Genomic DNA, 25,502 nt, shown 5'->3' on the forward strand with positions numbered 1-25,502 from the left:
ACGTGTGTTAATAGATTGTAGCTTAGCCTTTGTCAAAAAACATGCAAGTACTATTTACATGAAAAGGATTGCCCCAGAAGAAACACCAAATCCATAATACACCCCCTTCAAAAGTAAAAAATATTTATTTGTAAGGTAAACTATAGCATCAATATCTTCTGATATTTTAGATATGATTAATGTTTTTGGACCTCCATTGATTCCCACCTACCATGCAAATTGCCGGCTTGTTTTAACATAGTAGTCCTTTCTCTATAGGTTATTTAATAGGGTTTATACATTTTAATTGCTCTCTTTGAAAATATCACCAGGCAGTTCAGAACAGCTCATTTATTGATAACATTGTGACATTCAAGGACCTTAAAATTGGCTGATGATAACAATAGGGAATAGGGCAGACTTTCATAATGGAATGTATGGGATTGTCATTTTTACTCAATCTGGAACCATTTGAAAATGTTTTCTACTCAAGCTATATATTTTAGATAAACATAGATATAGATAGCACTACTTATAAAAAGACACACTTCTTTTAAGCTCAGAATTCATTGGGGCTAAATGTGAATCTATACACACTTTATACATAGTATGAACAGACTTTGTAACCAAGTGCCACACAACTAGGGCACGCATACATATTAGTTACCTTGGTTGTCAAAGGTTACGTGTCAACTCTGCATATTTTGTGCCAAGGAGATACTATCAACATTATTTTTTGCATAATGTGCAAGTATTATATGGCCACAGAGTGTAATACAAATTAGTGGCAAAGTGCTGAGGGGAGGAATCCATGACAGATTCAGATGCGCAAGGTTGAATATTACCCGTAAACTACCTGACTCTGCTAAGGTCTTCACAGCACGAAGCGCTATGTCATGCCCCGCTTTTAAAGTCTCTGATAAACTTGGACACAATGAAGCTTGCTCAAGGAATTTTACCATAGCCGCCAGCAATAGGACTGGTGTGAGCAAGCGATAGGTGGCATTGGGGGGGAGCAATGTGGAAGATCACCCAGACAAATCTTTTCCAAGACATGCCATCTTTCCTGAAAACAATTGTACTCACTCCATCATGACCATGATTGTTTACTGACATGTGCTATTTTTGGGGAGTGGAGAGGGTATTAAAATGTCCTATTAGCAGAATTAGGGCTGCCAAGATTAAAGGGCCTAAGAATTTTGTTAGTAGTATTGATTTCTTCCACACACTCATCAATTCCTTGAGAAAGTTATTGCATAAGTTAGATTATTGGGAATGGGAAAATCATATTTGCAATCCAATTTCTCCTTTCCCTCCCCAAATTAAATTTCATACCTCTGACATCTGTTAAGTGTTGGGCTGGTTTAAAAAAAAAAAAAAAGTCACTCTGTTCTAAATTTTCTTTAACATATGAAAAAAGAGGAAGATAGAGTTTTCTTAAAAACTTCATAGCATACTAGTGTCTATTTTTCTTATTTTTAATACATGAATCTTATGTCTATTCTAATTCAAATTCCTTTTGCTCAAATTATTTCCCTAAACTCTAGGGAACAAGAATGTTTAAAAGTTTCCTCACTTAATAAAATATCTGAAAACTTTTCAATCAATTTTAAGTCTGCAGCAAACCAGCTGCCTTCATAGTAGTTCAGCTGTGCTTTAAAAGTAAATAGTACTTTTGAAAACTGAATTCAGAGTTTTCTATGATCCCATTTCAGTATCCTAAGTAGAAGCTCAACGCTAAAGCAACCCAGTTGACTACCAATGAGCTTATCATGGCCTAGGGCACTGGCAGGAAAAGAATGGGCCATTTCAGAACCAAGTTTTAAGGAATTCGGATACCCCTATTAACATCGAGGAAACCTTAAAAAAAGGAAGCAAGATATAAAGTGAATAGAAAAAGAAAATAATCAGAAACTGCAACACTGGCCTCCAACCTTCCCATGACCATTAGCACACCCTAATTTTGTATCTTGGAAATTGTGTTTAAATTCCAGGTGTTTTATTCATATTTTCTGCATGAACCGAGTTAACATATATTCCATTTATAACTTTTAAAAAATACATTGCTTATTAAGGAATATTTATACAAAAGGTCCCTTTTTCCTTATTTTGTTATTAATGGCCTTTAAAAATATGTGTACATTAGCTTAAAAAAAGTGTTGCCATAAGTGAAGTACTGTGGAATAAATGCAGATGAATCCACTTTCTAAGCACATAACTGCTAGAGGCGGGATTTATGTTTTTGCCAGTGAGTCTTTAGACCGTCCTGCTGTTTACTAAGCAAAATGTTAACCCCAAACAGGTTATGATCTTCATAGTTAAACTTTAAAAAAGAGCATGTGTTTGTGATCTAAATTTACAGCATTTCGAGTGACTTTTCCTTCAATTGCTCTTTTAAGAATCAGTATGAAGATGCACCTAACCGAGAGGACCACCTTTGACTCTGGATAGTTACTCCACATAAGCAGACAAACCCTACCATGTCATACCATACAAACAATTTTAATTGTGTAGTTACAGTCAATAACCACTTCCTAATCAGAATATTTCTGCATAAAGAAAATTGTGATACACTTATAAAAACAGCCAGCTGTAACAAAATAGCTGGTGTTTTCATAGCCATAAACTCATAAAAAAGAAATACACCTTTATACAGAAATTTTATACAGATGTAGCTTTAAAATTGATTGTAAACCAAAGGAAGACACATTGCAAACATCAATTATTTTCACATTAATTGCATAATTTTCTAAGGTGATCTATTAGTTTTATTTACCTAAGCTTATTTGCATGATAGTAAAAATTGCATACAACAATAAGAGTGAAGCTTATAGTATGAATTGCTTGGATAACATAGAGCACTTTTTATAGGCAACTGTGTAAAGCACATTTTCTCTATTTAAAACTTTTAAGACACTTTGTTTTACTGCCCATCAAAATACATTTATAAATAGAAAAGAATCAGTATGGTAACAAGAGAAGCAATATTACATTTAACGGAAACTTCCAAAAAATTAATTACAACATGATGCTGCAGGATCTACAAATAAATAATGAGGACTAAACTGTGTTTCACATTTTCTTTTCATTTAAAAAAAAAATCATGTAACAATGAGAATGAAAAAAAATTACAGTGAACTTTTATTTCCAAAATAAAAACAAATTTGAATTACGGCAGTGCCATATAATACAAGGCATTTGTTGGCATATGTCATCTTTAAACTGCATTCCACAGTCTATAGTTCTTTTGTAACATACAATAGAGTAACAAACTCTTTTTTTTTTTTCTTTTAAAATAAGGGGCGAGTTTCCAAAGATCAGTGTGGAGTGTTACAGAAATAATGAAAGGAAGGAAATCATAATCACAGAAGTTATAATGCTTGTTTGAGGCTCCAGAATAATAGTAATTTTTTTTTAAAAAAAATCACTGGTATCATGCTGACGGGGTACACACCTCGGTGCGTTCCCGAGAACACAAATCTGAACTTTTAATACCAAACAATCCTCAATGCTTCACCTGGGGCTGCCGAGCAGTTTGTAAATCGGAGCAAAACATTTAGTGCAGTCTGCATTATCCCTTCTCAACTTTCCTGTTTGTGCAAGTTTCTGAAGATTCATTGGCCACACCATGAACAACAAAGGTTTCTGCGCGCATACAGGTGGGTTTTCATTGTGTTAGGAAATACCAGTGGCACTGCTGAATGAAAATAACACTTGATGTCTCAGTCTTTCAAGTCGGCGTTAATGTCCGTGTTCCCTTCCACCGCTAGCTCGTCTTCCAGCTTCACCGAGAAAAGGGTGTTCGCGTTTTTGTCTTGCACACCCTCTTCTAAATCCTTAAGCAGCTCCTCCTCTTTGTATTCGGCCACGTCCACCTCCAGGCCGGAGTTGTCCTTCAGTTTGCCGTGGTGCTTCAGATAGTACCGCTGGTTCTGAAAGAACTTGATGATGGTGAACTTGGGCAGGTCCAGCTGGGCGGACAGAGTCTGGATGGCCTCCTCGTCCGGGTACAGGCCGACGTCTTGGATGAAACTCTGGAGGATCCCCAGGGCCTCCACGGAGATCTTTGTGCGCGGCCGCGTCTTCTGGCGGGTGTCGTCCTCGGCCTCGGCCGGGGAGGCCACGGTGGGCTGCCGCGGGGGGAGCCGGGGGCCGGCGGGCTGCTGCGCCTGCGGCTGCGGGGGTGGCGGCGCAGGCTGCTGGGGCTGCGGCTGCGGCGGCTGCGGGAGAAGGAACAAGCGGACAGTCAGACTGCGCTCTCCCGGGTGCGCGCGAGGCAGCTAGAACTACGGAGCGCATGGTTGGGGGAGCGCATGGTTGGGGGGTGAGCCCACGCCTGGCTTCTTGGATGGGGACAAGGGCTCAGGCCCAAAGGCAGGCCAGCGGAAGGAACCCACAGCATTCGGAAAAAATATCAAAATGATAGGCACTAGGAAGGAAGGACTTGGGTTTGGGGGGCTACTGGGCCTCCTTCTCAGAGGTCACCGGAGCCTCCCTAACCTTGATTTTCATTTTCTGTCTGTGCCAGAAGTTTGCACATTACGGGAAGACAAGCAAAGCCAATTATGATATAAATAATTAAGATTTAAAAGGAAGATCCAGAAGGATTTCAAAGGCATTTTAGAAAGGTGAGGTACAGAGCCATGCAAGAAATGTGTTTTGCCTATGTCATCGCGTAGGTAAAACATGGAGCAGGATTCCAAAGTTGTATTTAAATTGCAATCAAAATGGCTAGCCCTCCCCTCTTCTTCAGCATTCTCTCTTAGGAGTCCGAAGGATTTTTGAGAGGCTGATGTTTGTGAAATTCCTACCAGACAGTCCTGATTTCATGCACAATGTCTTACCAAATGGCACTAGGCTGACACTGCAAGCTTTTTTCCTTACGGAAAAATAAAGGTCCAATCCGCCGCTAGCGAATTGTTTTGTCTGTGGTGAATTTGGATGTGATTAGGATTGAAAGTGTACACAGACACTTTTTCATGATTAGTACCTGTGTGTGTGCTGTGATTTCCCTACACAAGGATACATTACAAATGTGCGATACATGCACGTAACTGTACTCGCTACCCCACACCTCCTATCAGCAAAGCAAATCAGCCCGAGTGAGCGGCAAAATATCAGAACATTCATACAGTGCCTACGCAGTTCCTTTTACTCCCTAAGAAGCAATTTTTTAAAAAACGATTTACATTTTCAAACAAGTCCTACTCTTATTACTTAATGTATATCTCCCTCTTTTTTTGTTTTCGCTAAACAGTTTTTCAGGCTTTCGGGATTATTTTAGTGCTTGATATCCTCAGGGATTCTCTTTTTCAATTTATCCTGAATACATACTCAGGGATATTTTTCCTAGTGGATGGATAACCCTGTTATTGTTTTTAGCTACATATGTATTTTTCCCCAGCAATACTCAGAAATAATGCAGGTGATTCACCAAAGATGTTAGGATTTTAGGACTCTGGAAGGCAACGGCATTTTTCCTTAAAGGAGAAGTTCCCCTTAAATTCAACAAAAACAAGTTATACAGCTCAAGTTCAATTTCAACATACTTCCTAAGCAACTGAGGCCTTAAGAGTGCCTACAAAACACCTGACCCCAGAGTTTTCCAATCTCAATTCATAGGGGAGTTCCCTCAGTTGGGTGAATGGAGATGAGTCCCATGACATAGCAGCTAAGTACAAGGCTGAGTCTGTTGGCACAGTGGTCTCGGCCCACCACCATGGTCAGGCTGTCCTTTAAAAGTCTGAATATCCCGACCAAGGGAGCAGGTCTTTAAGCCACCCCCTGTCTGTGTCCCTCTCTTTCTAGCAAAGGGAACTTGTGCCCGCTCACCTGAGGAGCAGCACTGAGCCACGGTGCAGGGGTCAGCAGGCCTGGCAAGAAAACGCCTCTAGACTCTCCTTTCCCAAGGGTGGTGGGAGAGGGGCTCTAAAGGAAAGACAAACAGACATGACTCGCCCCTAACCTGTGCTCTGTGAGGGTATAGGGCAGGGGTGGGCAAACTTTTTGACTCGAGGGCCACAATGGGTTCTTAAACTGGACCGGAGGGCCGGAACGAAAGCATGGATGGAGTGTTTGTGTGAACTAATATAAATTCAAAGTAAACATCATTACATAAAAGGGTACGGTCTTTTTTTTCAATAGTTTTATTCATTTCAAACGGGCCGTAGTTTGCCCAGGGCTGGTGTAGGGAGACAGCTGCAAGGTGAAGGAAGGGCCAAGGAGTCGGGAGCAAGATTCCGTTTAGGTTTCCCTCCCCACTTCCTTTTGGACAGAAGCCAATGTATAAAATTGTGATTCTACAAAATCCCCCTACAGAAAACAGCAATCACTCCTTTCCTTGGGTGCAGTTCAGGTATTAGTTTTTTGTATGTTTTTTTTAAGGTGGTGTGTTTTAAATTCTGATTTAAAAAAGAAAATTATGAAGCTCATACACACAAAACAACCCAATTCTAACAAAGACTCACTTGCCAAACAGGAAGTGTAAAAGGGGGTTCCTGCCACTTTGGGGGTGGGGAGTGAAGGAAGAGGAACACAAAACACATGTTGGAAAAAGTGTTAATTTTCCTCTCATCCCCCTGAGCAAGACAGCAGTGTATCACTATCGCTTGCTAAGAAGCCCGTGTGTAGACTGCTGGGAAGGAGAGAAACGCTAATTTCCCTGCTAACTTTAAAGCTCTGTTTACTTAGTGCTATCTTGAATTGGCCAAGGTAAACGAACCTGAATCTGCTCTGCCGGAACGTGGATGATGTGGGGCGGCCTGTCGCCATGGTGATGTACCGCGTTGCTCTCCTGTTCATATATGGCATCGCGTTCTTGCTGGGGAAGACTGAGGAACCTTCGGATCATGGAGAGGTTCTCCCACAGGGTCCTGTTTTCTGGAGAAGGATCTTCTTTCCAGCGTAACAGCTCACACAACCACCCCTTAGAGACAAGGGAATAATAGGTCAGCTCATGTGGGCGGGCGGGGGGGGGGGGGGGGGGGGACTGACAATTTCCATTAGGAGCTTAAAATGGAAAGACCCTGTGAAGTTAATTTTTTTCATAAGCTCAAAATACTCCAATCTGCTTTAAACAATTTTGTGAAACCTCTGAGAAGAGCTGTGGTTGTCAAAAAGACAGGCTCTGTTTCCAATAAACGTTCAGACTGGCATCTTAAAAGAGGGTAATATTTTTCAGACTCCAAGGGCAAGACCCATTTACCCGGGGCTTTGTGATATGTGAGAAACAGGAGAAAAGCCAAACTGGGTGCGCCTGAGCCTTGCCCAACCTTCTTGTCTGATGAGTGTGGCCACCTGCGGTCCTGCGAGTATTTAAGGAGAGTTAGGACAGACTTTTAGAATAATTATTTAAAAAGGATTTCATAAGTTTGGAATGTTTGTATTAGAAAGGAAATTAGGTATGAATATTTGTGTGTGTGTGAAATAGAGAAGGGATGTGTGCAACTGTGTGAGAACGTTGTCCACTATATAAAGCAAAATGATTATACACTGGGCATTCGAAGAATTCTCAAGGAAGAACTTTCCAGAGAGATAGCGCGGAGTCCTGCTTTTCTGCCTGCTGCAGGATACACATGTGATTTGTCAAGCAACCATTTTAACAGGTTTCCTGAGCAAAGAGTGAACTATCAGATTATCAAGAACTGAGTGGTCTAACACAGTCCATTGTCCAACATTTTCTAATCACCATCTCAAACCTCCTTTATCTTGGCTGCCATGATGGGCGTAAGGAATGGGGTGGAGAGGAAGCGGGGCATCACCCCCAGGCCCCCTTCCCCAGCCAAGGCTATCACCCCCAGTTGCTGTGCTGCCTGCTTAGAGCTCAGAGCCACACTCTTTTCTGGAGAGAGATCTTGGAGGCATCTCACCTGGAGATGCCTGGACAGTTACTCCACTTCCTCCCTGGCCCCCTTGCCCAGGGTGGCCATGCCTGGCTGCCCCAGTGGTTCCAAGTCTCTGTACCTTCAATTTACTGCTGTTTTCCATAGAGGGATTTGTTCTCTAGAGATGACCTTATCTCCCCTTTACTTGTGACCCTTTTTCCCTATCCTCCTTGCTCCTTCCAAGTCCCTCACCAAATCAAGTGCATCCGACTCCCCATCTCAGGTTCTGCTTTAGGGAACGAGGCCCTAAGACACAGGGGCTTCTTGAAAATTTCAACTAAATTAGTTCGATATGAATGGATCAAGTACATTTTCTTTATTATCTGATTTTTAGAACTAGCCAAGGAGAAGGTAGTTTTGTCTTTTGTTTTGCTGGTTGTTTTTTTTTGTTGTTGTTGTTGTTTGTTTGTTTTTAATGTTACCTTTGGAGTGAGAATGGTATGGTTCTTCCTCCCTTTCTTCTCAGCCTGAACCACTGGGGAGAGAATTCTCTTTCCAATTGCAATATATAGTGAGAAGAAGGAAGGTACACTCTCCCCAAAATGGCCTATTTGAGAGATTTTAGAGAGAACTGAGACATTAGCTTCCCAAGGCCCATCTACGAACCAGCCAAGGGTGACTGCTGCTAACCCATAGGAGACCTACCAATTTTTCTGAGAGAGCTTTGATTCTCTACTCAACAGGTCTTTTAATTAAACAAATATGTACATAGGGACAGTCATGCAATCATGCACTCATTCAATGCTACCGAACACATAATTATTCCAGGCTAAAAGAGTAGCCAGTAAACTGAAGATGTGCCTAAAAGAATATTAGCTAAATGAAAAATAAGAATGCTGATAACAGTGTCATTGAACACACTTCTCTTCTAACCTTGGGAATCCTATGTTTATTTCCAGAATAATATGACATGTCATATTTTAGCTCTATGTTTGTACATTATTGACTAGAAAACTATATTCCAGTATTTGAAATATTTGAGACCCTGAAGATGATTATTTAGTGCTTCCTAGCAAATATTTGCTGTCTAGAGTAAGCCATGAAAATATATTTTCCTACATCTAAGCTATCTCTTTACACTTTACCTCTAAGTTTTCATGCTGTGACGGTTTTAGATGTATCTTCCCGTAAGTCGGAATATTAACTACTAGAGGCTGGTGCATGAAATTCATGCACTGATAGGATCCCTAGCCGGCCAGGGCCTTCCTCCCTTCCCCTGGCTGGCCCGCCCCCTGGTCAAACTACGGTCGAGGGGACAATTTGCATACTATGCTTTTATTATATAGGATGCTACTTTCCTCCTCCTTGTCTTCATTCTTTGGCTATGTCAATTGACACCTGCCCCCATGCCTAAACACAGCAAATACTACAATTTTATTTATCTTTCAAGAGATGTTAGAAGGTTCATGAAGATGCTGTTTTGGGTTTTTTTACTTACTAGTAGCTAGTCTTACATTATTGCAGTAAGTGCTCAACATTGAGATTCTAAGAATTAAAAAAAACAACAACACACTAATGCTTGCAACTAAAAATTGCTAAAAGTTAAATTAAGAACGATTCATGTAAGAAAAGCTTCTTGGAGAGAGCTGAAAACTCCAATAATTTTCAAATCCTTTAGAAACTTTTTCATGCCGAGATCAGTTAGCACTTGCATATATATGTGAAAAAAAACATGTGGATCACAGATGTTCTCTGGAAAAGAAAATCATTAGTTCTTTTAAAATGGCTAATAATGATAGCTAATTCCTAAACAATCACATTCACGCTGGTTTCACAAATATTTCAGAAAAAGAGCCCCGACTCATTCAACAAATATTTGCTCATATTGTCACTTGTGTGTCTCTATACTTACGAGACAGACCCTTATTTTTATTAATTGCCTATGACTAACATAACATTTCCAGTAGTTTGCTATTAACCTCTGCCCTTAAATAATACTTCTAATTCCTTATCTAAAAATAATTTGATGAATTATAAGTCTGAAGCATGTCTCTGCTAGCCTTTCAAGAAACACGGTCATTTAAAGAGACTGAAATCAGATGCTTCTTAGAAAAATATTTAACAGTGCAGCTGGGAACTGTTAGTTCTACAAGGATATTCCAAAAAAACAAGGGGGGGGGGGTTCTTTCCTTGATGTGCGTATCTCTTAAAAAGTAATGGAAAACAGATATTCTGACATGCCAGTTCTCTGTCAGCAGAGAAAATAATCTGGCTCATCCCCAATTCACACCGGCAAAGTAAGATTAATGTTTTCTAATACTATTTAAATGCCTTGGAATATTCTGACTACCTCAAAATCTATGGATTGAGATTCTATTAATGATGACAGTAATCTAATCTGTGTTTTGCAGAAAGTGGCTAAAAAAGCCAAATGCTTTCTAACCTTTTTCTAGATCACTTTTCCGTAAGTGTTATTGTTAGAGCATATAAATTTGGGAAGAAAATGAACATGTCAGAATATCTGTAATATTTAGCAAATAAAAAATATTGATTCCCCTAAGCACTGTATAGGTTTTTAAATGATAAATTTATAGATTTACTTGGTAGAGAGGAGACAAGGAATGAAATGCAGCACTAGGTTGCAAAATGTGAACATAATTACATTTTTAAGAGAGGTCTCTGAGACTTGAGATATTAAAAGACCATAGGCCGGGGTAGGAAACTACTCTCAAAATTAAATTCAATGACAACTGTTCCAAACAGTGGAAAAGAGAGAAGATTAAAAGCCTTCAAATAATGATACCGATCCATTCTCAGGAAACCAAAATGGCACAGGGAACAACCTACACTTTAAAAGTAGTAAATTTGCCAACCAACATTACACTGCATATAAAAAGGGCAAAATATAAACAGTAGCCACATGTAAATAAATTAGTAAAACTTTCAGGATGTTACTACTTTTCAAACTGACAAAGTTTAATTTGACACCTTCTGTTCTAAACCCTTTGTTTCTATTCAAAATCACGCCTTGAGCTGTTGCTATCAATCACAGAGCTCCCCCCTATTACTTAAAAAAACTGGCATGGACCCTGAATAAGCTGAAAATGCCATGCAGATGAATTCTGAGATAATATGTTCAAACCTGTTATATACAACACAAATCCTGTAAAGTTATGTATTGTAAACCTACATTTATTGAGAACTAAAAGTCTTAAATCCATCTGCCACAAAGGAAATACTGTTATGTACTTTATAGTAACCAAGAACCATCTGCAAATGTCTAGCCACCGTAAGCAAGAAAATGGTGCAATGGATGCTAATGCTAAGACTGCACGGAATAACATTCTTTTGACTGGATTTGGTTAGGGGTCTATTAAAGAAATATAAAATCAAGGGGGAAAAAAGGAAGAAAAGGAAGAGAGAAAATGCAGAGTGACTGCCAAACCAGTACTGCAAAAAAGCAAAACAAACTCAATGACAACACAATGGCAATTTATTATGGTCCATGAAGCACACGACTGTATGCTCATTTTAAAGGAAAAATTAGCAGTTCTAAACTCAATATTCTAATGATGTGCTTTACTGACAGAATCTTGTTGTACCACATTTAAATAAAAATCCTGGCACCTTCTTCGCTCAGCTGCTAATTTCCAACCAAACTCAACCTCTGATTTCCATTCTAGTCAGAACAGTTACTTCAAGTCAATTCACTTCTAACATTTTAACGGATAAGGGGTGCACGATGATTTTCATGTAGTCAGGAAAGGAACCTCATTTCACGAATGAATTTATTGTACCTATAGCATCCCACACATAAAAAGAGAAACCTTTCAAGGCCTGGCCTGTGATAAAGCTGGGAGCATGCAACACAGTTAGTTTTCCAGGGGAAAATAGACTTCCCATATTCTCTGAGGAAAAAAGTCATTTAATACAATATACAGATATGTATATATAATCATTCTATACATATACATTTTGAACCCAAGAGCTTTAAAAAGAGAAAGAAAATGACAAATAATTCTTGCTACAACTAAGAAGGAAAATACATTTAAAAAACAGAATGGTAATTTGAGTTCTAAAAAGCAAAACATTTTATAGTCTGTATTTACTCCCCCCTCCCAATCTTTTATGTGTTATTTGCAGAAGTATTTCTTTCCAATCTCTTGGGTTCATCGCATAATAATATATGATATTAAAAGAAATCAATCTAAATAGGGAGCTTTTTGATACAAACATTTTAGTGGAAAGCATGAATTACATTTTAGCAAGTAGTAGGAACAAGGATTAAGTACATAATCCATTAAACAGTACTTCTAGCACACAAAAAAATCAGCATTGTAGACTAAACTGCACCAGGCATTTTGAATGAGTACATTCTGAACAACAACTAACTATAAAACTAGCAAATTATCATTCAGCAAATAATGTTCCACTTTTAAAAGAACCTGTAAGTGTTACTTATGCTAATGAAGATAGTTTTTAATCTGCCCACAAACATGCTAATAGAGGGCAATTTTTTTTTTTTTTTTACAAAGCTGTCGGCACTCAAGGGTAATTTCATATCAATGTTCTATAAGCTGGGGGGGGGGGGCGGGCGGCGGTCTGGGTTCTAATAGAGTTACTAATTCTTTCACCTTTAGAATAAAGGTTTAAAGATACCACAAAAGGGACCAATGATGTTTAAGCCACCCCATTAACATTCCAGAAGAATTCCATTTTCACACTTTTTATGCTTTATACACACTCTGCCTCAAATGTAGTGTTAAAATATACTACTTCTTCAGGGGCCCCAACATAGACACACAAGGCCTAATGGAGGTACAACCCCACTTCCAGGCCCAAGGCCTGGAGGCTTCACACATGAACTTTAACCTGTTTTGGAGAACAATCATAACACTTTGAACAGTGAGAAACAAAACAGTGGCAAAGCAATACTGAAAGCATTTTAAATTATTTACTAGGTTAAAAGGGTGAAATGATACTTTAAATACATCAAATTTCATCATCTAGGCCATTTTTTGGTGGCAAAGTGGTATTGATCTTTCCAAATGCTTAAAATTAACTATTTTCCAGAAGGTCATTATTTGATTAAAGGCATTAAAGTTGAGGGCAAGAAGCGATGCACTTTTTCTTCTTCCCCATTCAAATCATCATGTAATTTAATAAAAGCCATCCCATCATGTCCCGTAATAAAAACGCTTCTCTTAAGATATTGTTCTTTACCTAACATATTAACCTTTAAATGCTATGAAGTTCTTTAGAAGAAAACCTTTGCAAAAGCAGATCATTCTATAACATAATGAGAGGCCAACCTATTAACATTAATAAAGATACATGTTCTCCTCTGTGGAATTAGCAGGAAATACATTAATCTTTCTCTCCAGTTTAATAACTCTACACTGTGTATTGCAAAGAGAATTTCAGCAGGTCTGCAAGCAACTTTTTCTGCTTTGTTAACACTGGTCTTATTACAGAAAACCCGGGAAATAAATTTGAACAGAGAAGTACTAGTAGATGCATTTCCCATTCTGAAAGTAGCACATTAACATCCCCATTATTCAAAGATGGGTTTTAAAAAGAAACGTATTTAAAGAATATATATATATATATGTATATATATGTATACACACACACACACACACACACACATATATATATATATATATATATATATATATATAGAGAGAGAGAGAGAGAGAGAGAGAGAGAGAGAGAGAGGTGTGATTCCTAGAGAAAGCACATATATATTACATATATATATATATATATATATATATATATATATAATATATTTATTTTCAAAGTATGGTTTCTAATGCTTGTATTTGCTAAAAAGAAAGAAAATCATGTACTCTCTTAAATTATTACTGTTTTTAAACTTCTAAACTATTTCTGTTTTAAACTCTCTCCAGACTCCACAGTTTATGTAAGGGACTATATATCTTAGCCAAAAATCTGTGGGTTTCCATATTGTGGTAATAAGAGGACATAAAACGGCTCTCCACACATTTCTCATTTGAGTAAAGTTTTGCCATTTTGTTTTTCATAGATTAAAAAACATATCTACCAGAGTTTCTGGAGGTTTGTTATAAAAAAGAAACGCTTATACAATCTGGGTGAAAGCTCCCTTTAAAATTTAGCGAATTTAGAAGGAATATTCAGAATCATTAGCAAATCGTATGTTTTTCAATTTTGCTTAAAATTTAAGTCAAAACAAGAAAATCATTCATCTGCCATGGTTTTCTTTCTTTTCTACCTTCTCACAGCCACTGACTTTGGGGCACACATAAATATGGAGGCTTTGTTTTCTTCTGCTATAAACTGTGCTATAGCAAGACGATCAGATGACAATCTGGTCAGAGCAGATAAAAATGGTTCTTGCTTAAAACATTTTTCAGGCGAGGAGAATCTCATGTTTAAAGAATATTTTCAGGAGGGAGAATCTGAGAAGTGAATGAAGATAAAAGTATGACATTCTCAACAACGTATTAAACTAGCTAGCAAGAAAAGAATCTCTTAATCTGACTGAAATAGAGAACTTCCCCCCCCCCCCCCAAAGCCTTAAATTTTTAAAACATTCAACTTGGAAAATAACTTAAAAGTTTATTTTTTTCATATATTTCAAGCCTAATTTTGAGATGGTTTATTCAAAGCTTAGCCAAAACTGATTCTAGCTTACATGTTTAACTTGAATATAGTTTCTGCAAATTAATTGCTTGGTTTTTTTCTCTCTCAATCTGAGATGTATTTTTGACATTCCATAAATTTCAGTGATATGATTCTGTCTTATTTAACATTTATACACTGGGCCTTAAAATCTTACTTAAGATTTTATTTTCTCTTCGTTCTTCAAAGCTGGTGTCATTAGAAAATTCAATACTCCCAAGGTTCATGCTATATTTTCATCAGTTTTAGCCTCCAGTTCTATCATAGTCGTCTGCTTCTTTCCACCCTGCTCACCACTGTCTCGTCCGTGCTGGGGCACCTCTCCCTTGAATGATGTTCTTCAGCACCACACATTTTTAAATTGCTTCCCATGGATAATTCTTTTGCTTTCTGAACAAGAAACGTTTAAGTAATCATTCCTTTTCCTCTCAATGTAGGGGGGAGAAAATACACTAATGATGACTGGAGCTTTGATGAAGAATGAGAGAACAAGTGCTATTATACAGAGTTGTGATTCCTAGAAAAAGCACATAAACATGATGTCTGATTTAGTCTCTGGAACTTCCTGATAGGGACAGGCACAGGTTTAACTCAGCATTTTTAGATTCCATTAGCCATCTTTGAGGTGCCCTTACAAACGGATGCTAGGATGAAAATCACTGCTGTGGTCTTCTCTCAAACTGCTGCTCACAAGGAACCCCATTATAGAGAACACACGTGCATAGTCCCTAGAGCTGCACCCAAGTTCCTCCCAATCACACTCGTGTTCTGATTTACTGGCCTATTTCTTGGCTGGTGCCCAACACCTCCCCACATTCTATTCTCTTCAACAGCAAAGCCCTTTCTCCTTTTTTTCTGCCCACCCAAACACTACCTTCTCCTTCAAGTCCTGCTCAGTCACCTCCGTAGAGCACTGATGTCTGTGGACTTGAGTACATTTCCTTTCTGAGCTTTAGATCCTCCTCTACAAAGGGCAGATAACAGTATCAATCTCACTGTTAATCTCAAGATTGTGGCTGAAACAATACATTCGCCCCAGGGCGTAGTCCGTGATATACACAACAAGGGTTGATGAGCTTAACTGAAGCACTTGTCTTAAATGGCTCACAGTATATTTGGGAAGACCTGGTTTTAGTTTTTGCCCATTGAGTATGATGTTCACTGCAGGTCTGTCATTTATGGCCTTTATTATGTTGAGATAGGCTCCCTCTATTCCCACTTTGCTGAGAGTTTTTTTTTTTTTTTTATCAAAAATGGGTGTTGGATTTTGTTCAAGGCTTTTTCTTCGTCTGTTGATATGATTATGTCATTTTTGTCTCTCAATCTGTTTATGTGATGTATCACATTTATTGATTTGCAAATATTGTACCAGCCTTGCATCCCTGGAATAAGTCCCACTTGATCTTGGTGTATGATCTTTTTAATGTATTGCCGGATGTGATTTGCTAATATTTTGTTGAGGATTTTAGCATCTATGTTCATCAGGGATATTGGCCTGTAATTCTTTCTTTGGAGTGTCTTTATCTGGTTTTGGATTTAGGATAATGCTGGCCTCATAAAAAGAGCTTGGGAGTGTTCCTTTTTCTGATTTTTTGGAATAGTTTGAGGAATATAGGTGTTAGTTGTTCTTGGAATATTTGGTAAAACTCCTCTGTGAAGCCACCTAGACCAGAGTTTTTGTTTGCTGGAAGTTTTTTGATTATTGCTTCTATTTCATCAGTTGTTATCAGCCTATTCACGTTTTCTGATTCTTCCTGATTCAGTTTTGGGAGATTCTATTTTTCAGGAAGACCTAACATTAAAAAATACCTATTTAGTGCAAGGCAGTATGTGATAAGCATCAATGATGGGAGACATTAAGTGGGACCCAGGTGGAGGGGAAGAAGAGATGTGCTGGGGTGGTCAAGGAAGTTCTTACTGGTAAAGAGTGGTATTGGCTTGGCTTTGAAGAAAGGGCACTATTTGGAGTGGGTAGGGTAATGAAACTAGGAGTGAGATGAATTCGCATTTGCTAGGAAAAATACATAGACCAGTTGGTTTTGAACTGACTATGCCTACAACTCTTTTGCAATTGCTCTTTACCATACTTTCCTGAGAATACAGCTTAATTACTGCGACCTTACCTACTCTATATGCTATATGTCTCAACCCTATTTGTGAAGAAAGCCTGGGTATTAATTTGAATTCCTATTCTACTACTGACAAGCCCCCTGAACTTTGGTCAAATTACTCAAGTTCTCTAGACCTCAATTTTCTTCTCTATATAATGGGGACAATTGTACCACCAGTCACACAAGGTTGTGAGAATTAAGGTATAATTCATGCAAAGGGCTTGGCACAACATTGATGAATGTTAGCTATTATTATTTCTACTACTTTTGCCCTTATCACAAAGATAACCCAAAGGAACTGGAATACCTATGGAATTAAAATTAATTCAATGACCACATCCCAGCCTGAACCCAGTATTTTCCTCCCACAAACTAGTTTCTCCTATGTAGTTTAACTCAATTAACAGTATCACCACCCACCCAGTCACCTGTGCTGAAAGGCTGTTCTTTGAAGTACGAATTGGTATAATCTTTCTGAAGGGCACTGTGAAAATGTTGAATGTAGAAATGTCTGGCAAGCACCTTTAAAACACAAATGCCTTTCTTTTGATCCAATAATTCAACTTCTGAAAATGTATCCTAAAGAAATGATCACTAAAGATGTATACAAATTATTAAACTATAATGATGCTCACCTTAGCATTATTTGTTTGTGATAGCAAAAGTTAAATGTAACTTAAATTCACCTCAATTGGGAATTCAAAGGTCTGTATATCTTATGAATTAACGAATGTAAGACATATTATAAGCATATACCACATATATATGTAGTCATGTTTAACTCAGCCTATCGAACTTCTTGATCAGTAAATATACTGGTTTAATTAAGCTTACTTGACCCCCTTAGCCATCTCTGAGATGTGTGTATATATATATACATTACATATAGAGAGAGGGAACGTAAATTAGGCTCTCTCTCAGTATTGGGATTTGGGGTATTTTTATATTCTTCCTTATGCTTGACATTTTTTACTTTTTTCTATGGTGACCATATACTGTTTTTTAATTTTAAAAACTAGGAAACCACCTTGGCCAGAGTAGGTCACTGGGTTGGAGTGTTGTCCTACACACAGAAAGGCTACAGGTTTGATTCCCGGTCAGGGCACATACCTAGGTTGAGGGTTTGGTCTGCAGTTGTGGCATGAATGAGAGGTGACCAATGGATGCTTCTCTCTAAAAAAAAAAATCACTAAACATATCCTCAGGTGAGGATTAAAAAATAAATAGCAAACAGTTTCAATTAAAAATCTGATTTTTCTTTCCTATCTCCTCCATAAAGGAACAATGATGAATTCCTGTCAATTCCACTCCTTCAGAACCTCTCCTGCATGTGTTTCTTCTTTTCCATTCCTACTGCTCTGGTCCAGGCCCTGGGAATTTCTTCCATGAACTAATCAATGCTGAGGGGTTTTTTTAGTTCACTCCACCCCCATGTGTGCTATCTGCGTTACAGTACAAACAAATGCCAACACAAACAGCCCTTTGAGTGGCACACTCTTCACTTTCCTTCACTCAAGGGGCTGGGAGACCCCTGAGGCTCACACTCCCATGAGTGGGTGTTAAAATTGTAACAAAAGATTCCTGCAACACTAAAGTGGCAGTAAGTTGGGGGGACAGAGAAAGATGTAAGAATGACACAATCTGGGCCAGTTTAGTGACAATAAACTATACTCCTCTGTAATTCCTGAGGATATCATGGACAGTAGCGAAGTCCAACAACTCATTCATAATGCTGGTGTTGTTTGTCAAAGAACTAAGATTCAAACTGAGCTCAGCTTACTAGGGTTAAGGAGGCAAGGAAGCACTATTAAAGCTTCTGTCAAAGGCAAATATATTGAATTATTTAAAGGAGAAGCTTAGCCCTAACTGGTTTGGCTCAGTGGATAGAGCATCAGCCTGTGGACTCAAGGGTCCCAGGTTCGATTCCGGTCAAGGGCATGTACCTTGGTTGCGGGCACATCCCCAGTAGGGAGTATGCAGGAGGCAGCTGATTGATATTTCTGACTCTCTATCCCTCTCCCTTCCTCTCTGTAAAAAATCAATAAAATATATTTTAAAAAAATAATAAAGGAGAAGCTTAGCCCTGGTCAGTGTTTCTAAATGGTTAGAGCATCAGCCAAAGCACTGAAGGGGTGCAGGTTCGATTCCCAGTGAAGGGCACGTACCTGGGTTGCTATCTCAACCCCCTTTCCTTCCCCACATTGGGGCACGTGCTGGAGGCAACCAATCTATGTGTATCTTCTCACACAGTTTCTCTCCCTCCCCCTTCACTCTCTGGAAAAAAAATATCCTCTGATGAGAATTAACAACAATTTTAAAAATACATAATGAAAACCTTCACTTTTTCCAAAGCCCTCAACTCAGATAAAGATGTGCTCTTACACTGTAACGTTAGGAAGCAAATTTCTTACCATGCTGTATCCTAAAGTCACTATTAAAATTTTACATTATTTTTCTATTCAAAATTATGAGCTCACTATGAAAAAAAGATCAATGAATATCCATATATCCTCAGTGCAAAAACAAAGTAAAATGTGAACTTACAAAATGAATAAATTTTACGTTATGATTTATCTGATACAGTGGTTTGCTTACAAAAATAACTGACTACCATGTTATTTTAAACAAATATGTCTGCCACTGCATATTTACTTATATAAAACCTTTCAACAATGCAGGCATTTCCTAAAATAAACTATACTCCCCATTATGTATATTTAGGATCTTGAAATTAAAATTTTAAACCTTCCTTCCATGATATTTTAGGAACAAAAAAACGTTTAAAACCAGGGGAAGGCAAATCGGGATTACAGGAGTTAAGGGACTTGTATCCTGAAAGGAACAATCAAGCGGGTGTGTTCATTATGAGCTCCCAAGTTGCTTAGGATTTTGCTGATAAAATAACACCTATTTTGTGGTCAAAACCCACATCATCTTATCCATTATGCAAACCTACTCATCAGAGGTTGGCTTAATGAGGGACTCAAATCTTGTGATTTACAAGGAAGCATTAAAAAAAAAAAAGAAAGCATAAATATTTCTGGAAACATCATGGGAGTCCCAGTGACAATGGCCAGGTTATAATTTTATCAATGAAAGGAGACAGGGGAAGCTGCACAGGCCACCTCAGTTGTTCCTCACGACCACTGCTCCTGTTCCATACCTGGGGAAAGCAGGCTCCTGGAGGGCCCCGGGTGGACAGGAGTGGAGTCTGGCCAGAGTGTCTGTCTGAGCTCAGAGGCCCTACCCTTCTCACCTGGACTCCTTTAGGAATACACTGGCCTTTGTGATGGCAAAATTGGGAGCAGATGAAATCTGTTTCTGAAGCATTCCATCCTTCCACAAATAATTACTAAGTGCTATCTGTGTGCTACCAATGGTGCAGGATAAGAGGAAATCGGGGGACGAACATAATAGGGAATTATTTCACTTACTGTCCAGCGAGGTAAGAACAGCTTAAACTTCAGGTGTAAGGTGATATTAAAGGTGTCTTTCAACTGGCAAACATTTCTAGCCTCAGGGCAAAGGAGCTCCTTCATAAAGTGCTGCACCCGTCTGTGGCATCAGAATGTTGGAAAGGCTGCCCGCCCATACGGTTGGTTTTTGTCGTTGTTTTAAACGTTACTGCAGTGTTTATAACCCCTGCTTACATAGGAGTGAAGGGTACTTGAGAAATAAGCATACTAAAAAGTAATACATAACAGAACAATGTTGCCCAGCTATTGCCTTTAAAAATATATATATTTTTTCCTACACAAACTTTATTTAATCAATGATCTCATCTCTTTTGTGTCATGAACCCTCTGGCAACCTGGGTAAGCCTAGGGATGATGTCTTTACTGAAAAATGTTTTTATGTGCCTGAAATAAAATACCTAATATGAAAAAAAAACAATTATGAAATACAGTTATCAAAAATTCCTGGCATAGTAATATGTGCTCCTTTATTAACACACTAAATAAGATCTAGGGACAAATCTAATAACTAAACTATTACAATTTTATAGTGATGAGCCTAAATAATATTTTGAGATACTGTAATAACTTAATATGATATGAAAATACTTGTGATTTTTATTGGTGATAAATTCATAGGTATTGCTAATACTATTGTGATTTGTTGCCTATATTGATAATTAAATAAAATGTCAAATTTTAGTTATACCTTAATGAAAAAATGTTTTTTCTATCCAAGTTCATGAACATATTGGGAAAAGGTAAGACACAGGTTAAGAACTGCTGAATAGGGTGCCTCCCTCCACATGATGTATACATTGTGTGTATATATATGCACATTTTTACTGGAACTATCTTATATAAGTTCCTAGTGGTCTAGAACAGTGGTCGGCAAACTGTGGCTCGCGAGCCACATGCGGCTCTTTGGCCCCTTGACTGTGGCTCTTCCTAAGCCTTAGGAGCACCCTAATTAAGTTAATAACAATGACCTACCTATATAGTTTAAGTTTAAAATATTTGGCTCTCAAAAGAAATTTCAGTCGTTGTACTGTTGATATTTGGCTCTGTTGACTAATGAGTTTGCCGACCACTGGTCTAGAAGATTTCCTTAACATGGCTTTTTTTGTTTTGTTTTGTTTTTCTTTGCTATGAAAGGACCATTCCTCTTAGAGACCTTAAGTGTTGGAAGAAAATACTTAAATCACTAGTCCGATCATTCTCAGAGTGTCTGGAGGAGACCCAGGTTCCAATCAGGGGTGTTTCAGCCGTGCCTTGGTTTGTGTTGATGAGAATGGCCCACCCTAACCCAACCATCAAGTCAATCAATATGGGGGAAGATTTATATATTTCAGTCCTGGATGAGATTTCATTCATAAAACAACAGTTTCCTAACTTAACATTTTTGGCTGCCAATCACACTAACATATATACACCTCACTGTTTTTTCCTGGTTTTGTTACAAACTCACAAAAGGCTTTACAACCTCTGAGTAAAGCCTCAATATTCTAACTTAGTTAACTTCACACCATCCACATAACTATAAAGGTATATGAGATTAGCTGAGTGTCCTCTGAGAAATGTCTGTCTGCCAGGAGAGGAGCACTAACAAGTTTTTCCACAGACACCTGGATTCTCAAATAGAAGGGAGAAAGGCAGCAGGGCAGGTAGAGGAGGGAAAGAAGGAAGGAGTTGCCGAAACCGGTTTGGCTCAGTGGATAGAGCGTCGGCCTGCGGACTGAAAGGTCCCAGGTTCGATTCCGGTCAAGGGCATGTACCTGGGTTGCGGGCACATCCCCAGTAGATGTGCAGGAGGCAGCTGATTGATGTTTCTAACTCTCTATCTCTCTCCCTTCCTCTCTGTAAAAAATCAATAAAATATATTTTAAAAAAAAAAAAAGAAGGAAGGAGTGGTGGCCTGGCATGCTTTTGGGGTGCAAGGAGGGGGCAGCTAATGCAAATGCTAAGAAGCCAGCAGTAATCAAATAAAGATCCTGCCCTCGCCACCACTTTTCAAAGAGCGGGTGGTTATAAAGTATTTGCCTTTAATATTTGAGGGCAGAAGGAAGCTAGTCAAAGAGAGGATTAAAGACAGAGAAGAAAATGAGTAGAAAGATGATAAAGTGCGGTGGAGTGAGGTGGGGAAATAGGTAGAAAATAACTGAGCACATAACCATCTCAAAATTTCATATTATATGTAGGTCGATGTTAATTTTTTCCAGAAATATAAATACAACTTTCTAGAAATTAGGCTTGATGGATAAGGCTTTAGTCCTTATGGTTATCTAGGGTCCAACTTATTTAGTCTCTTTAATCAAAATACTAAAATAAAATTATTACCCATTAGGCTATTACCCTTCCCCCAATCTCCAAACACACAAGCAAAAATTAATTGCAAGCCAGGAAGAAATAAGGCAATTTAGACAGTAACAGCTTGGCATGGACTGAGCTGGGTTTCCTAATGGCATTTGTCTATTGGCAAATGTATATTTTATTTACAGCCTTCACTTCCTTGACCTTATTGAAAGTAATTTATTTTTACCTAATCTGCATTTCATTTAAACCACCAAATACTCCATCAATGAACAGCTAAGTAGCACCCATGACAACTAGCACTTCTGTTGGTTCCATAAGTAAAATGGGTAAACATTTAAAAGGAGACATTTGGGGATGGGCACCCCTCAGCAGCTATTAAATGCTGCAGGTACCAATTTATGAATTTGCAAATATGGGCATCAAAATATTCCCTCCAATCAGCTGTCACTCCCTGCCTCTTTTTCCTTTTACTCCCTATTTCACAAATCTCTTCCAAACCTGTGATTTCTCATGGACTTCATAGAATTTTCCCTCTATAATGTGCTAGTCTTCCCAGCAAAACTTACATTAATTAAAAAGAGAGAGAGAAGTTAAAGGTAGATTTTCAGGCATCAATTAAAAAAACAAAAAGATATATTTAAGGAGGAAACACTTCAGCAAACTTTAAGTCATCTCATGTCGGCAACTACTCACCCACCTCATACTAAGCCAAGTCCACTCCCCAACCAATCTGAGCTCATCTCTCCATGCTGTGCTGACTCTGCTGGGTCCCTGGTAAGGAGAGGGAGAGCTTCCGGTTTTCTAATAGCAGCACTCAGATTATATCAATCTTGAGCTCACTGCACACCAGATACCATGGAGTTCATACACTGGGTTCCAAACAATCAATTTTCCTCACTCTATGGCACTCATAAGTAATTCCTTTTGGCCACAAACCCCAAGATAGCACTTTGTCCCCCAAACTGAGCCCTTCCATTATTCAAAAGCTTACCACCTCCTCTGTGATTCATTCTCAGACTAACACACCTGTCGGCAGTACCTTCAATCAAAATAGCATCCTCTTCCCCTCCTGTGCACGTGTTAGTCTGCAACAAACTCACAAAACCTGGAACTGCAAGGACATTAGACATAATCTGACCCAACCTATTTTACCTTAAGGGAAGTTCAAAGCCTGAGAGGGTATGCAACTTGTCTGGGAGCAGTGGTATCAGGCTCCCACTGCTTACAATCCTCAATGCTTTCTCTGAAAGATGAATTTGATGGACAAGGAATTACATCAACAGTCTGTTAGTCTGCAAATTTACCCTATTTCTAGCTGACACAGATAATCAGGAACCACACCCTCTCATTTCTTTCAGCTCACAATGAAAACGTGAACTACGCTGCAAATGATACTGATGACCTCAACAATGATCATGAAAAATGCAGACAATGCATCCCAAGAGGAAACAGCAAACAGCATTCAAAGGAACCCATTCTCCTTCCTGCACATTTTCATGAGGATTTGAGAGCACTGAAGAAGAGCAACTGCAGAATGGCGGACCGAGGTGGGGCAGGATAAAGTTTGTTAACTGTACTTCTGCTAACAGATGCATGAAAACTGTCCTTTTATTAGATCGGGACCAAGCAGGGCCCATAAGTAAAATTTAAAGATTTTCCTTGACAATGGGGTTATTGTAGTCTAATTAAGTTCAATGGAAAGACATGCTCTTCCCTCACACCTACCAAAAATACTGAATACTCTCAAACTCCATCTATACCAGAGCATTCCTAAACAACAACTCTTTGTTTGCTCTTTCCTGTTCCTGTTTTGTGTCAACAGGTGTGCTTAGGCACAAAGAAATCCTAACACACAAAAACTAAAGTTTGTAAATATGGAAAACTGGGGATGATTTTACAGATTGTAAATGAAAATTTTCACTTAAAAGGAACAACGCAAGGTTCCTGTAAGGGGTGTAGTTCTACCAGTGATTATAAAATGCGATTCAATTTGCATGCTGGCTTATCTCTAACATATCTTGAAATAGCTGTGCAAAAACTTCAGGGTTATTAAAGCAAGGGCAGTAGCAATGAAGTCATAATCTTTATTTTTTTAACCTCCATTTTTTTTTTTTTTTTTTACTTACACCCATGCAACTATATATCAAACCTCTTCTTTGGAAACCTAAAATGCAAGTGATGATAGCAGCAGTGAGCTGGCCTCACTAACTAGCAATGGGTGCCTTCACCTCTGTGTTAAACAGGATTCTGAGGCATGATCTCTACTCAACAGGAAATAGTGTTGTGACAGATCCATGATGTGGGGATTGAAACAAACCTTCCACAAGAACTGCATCTTGCAAAATGACTACACAGCTAGATTAAGACCGTGTGAAGAAACTGACGTAATGATTTCATATTAACCATGTGAATGTCTTAGCAGCTGAGATGGAAGAAGGGTTCTAACTAGAAGGCAAATGTTTTTTTTCTTCTCTCTAAAGCAGGGGTGGGGAAGCTCTTTTCTGCCAAGGGCCATTTGGGTACCTATAACATCATTCTCCGGCCATTACAAAATTATCAGCTTAAAAATGAGCCTGCTATATTTGGTCAGACATTTAATTAACTCACCCCTAATGCCTTGGCAGGGCCAGACCAAATGATTTCGCGGGCCTTACATTGCCTGCAGGCCGGACGTTCCCCACCCCTGCTCTAAAGTAAAGAAAGTATAAATAGGCATAAAAATTTTCAATTTTGAAGATGGAAGATATGATGGAGCAAACACAAAACACAAAGAAAATCGCCAGGGTAAGAGGGTGAGAAAGTTCCAGTAAAAAAGTGGGGGAAGTAAAGGGTTTTAATTTGAGAAAATAAGTCAGAGGGAAAATGGATAAAGGGAACAAAGGGCTAAAAAAGGCCACTATGTTATGGGAAACGGCACCTCTTATCTGTTAGATAATGGGACTCACCACAGAATCCTAGGGAGCATCTATGTGAGGCTCATAACTGAAGGAGTAAAACAAAGATAAAAAGAAAGCGTATTTTACTTGGAATTAAACGCCATTTCACTAGGCTACATCTATGTTTTAAATGTTCTCTAACGTGGATTGCTGTGAATCTTCTCTCGAGGCCGGACTAATTCACCACTGCTCCTATCGCTTTCTCATCCCTTAATTTTA

At 38.6% G+C, this 25,502-nt stretch overlaps 1 protein-coding gene across 7 annotated transcripts in view; it reads right to left on the reverse strand.

Annotated features, from left to right (window-relative positions):
- Nucleotides 1–2,462: 2,462 nt before the first annotated feature.
- The window catches only part of SATB1 (SATB homeobox 1), a 101,351-nt gene continuing 78,311 nt past the window's right edge, over nucleotides 2,463–25,502 (reverse strand). For 6 of the 7 annotated variants that reach the window (XM_036332717.1, XM_036332718.1, XM_036332721.1 and 3 more), the window contains 3 exons: nucleotides 6,701–6,904; nucleotides 5,812–5,907; nucleotides 2,463–4,199 (listed from right to left, as the gene is read on the reverse strand). In XM_036332717.1, coding sequence (XP_036188610.1) covers nucleotides 3,702–4,199; nucleotides 5,812–5,907; nucleotides 6,701–6,904 — 798 coding nt within the window. In that variant the 3' untranslated portion in view covers nucleotides 2,463–3,701. The remainder of the gene's footprint in view (nucleotides 4,200–5,811; nucleotides 5,908–6,700; nucleotides 6,905–25,502) is intronic. The other variant, XM_036332720.1, reaches the window with a different exon arrangement.

Source organism: Myotis myotis, unplaced genomic scaffold, assembly GCF_014108235.1.
Source record: "Myotis myotis isolate mMyoMyo1 unplaced genomic scaffold, mMyoMyo1.p scaffold_m19_p_13, whole genome shotgun sequence".
Taxonomy (NCBI): Eukaryota; Metazoa; Chordata; class Mammalia; order Chiroptera; family Vespertilionidae; genus Myotis; species Myotis myotis.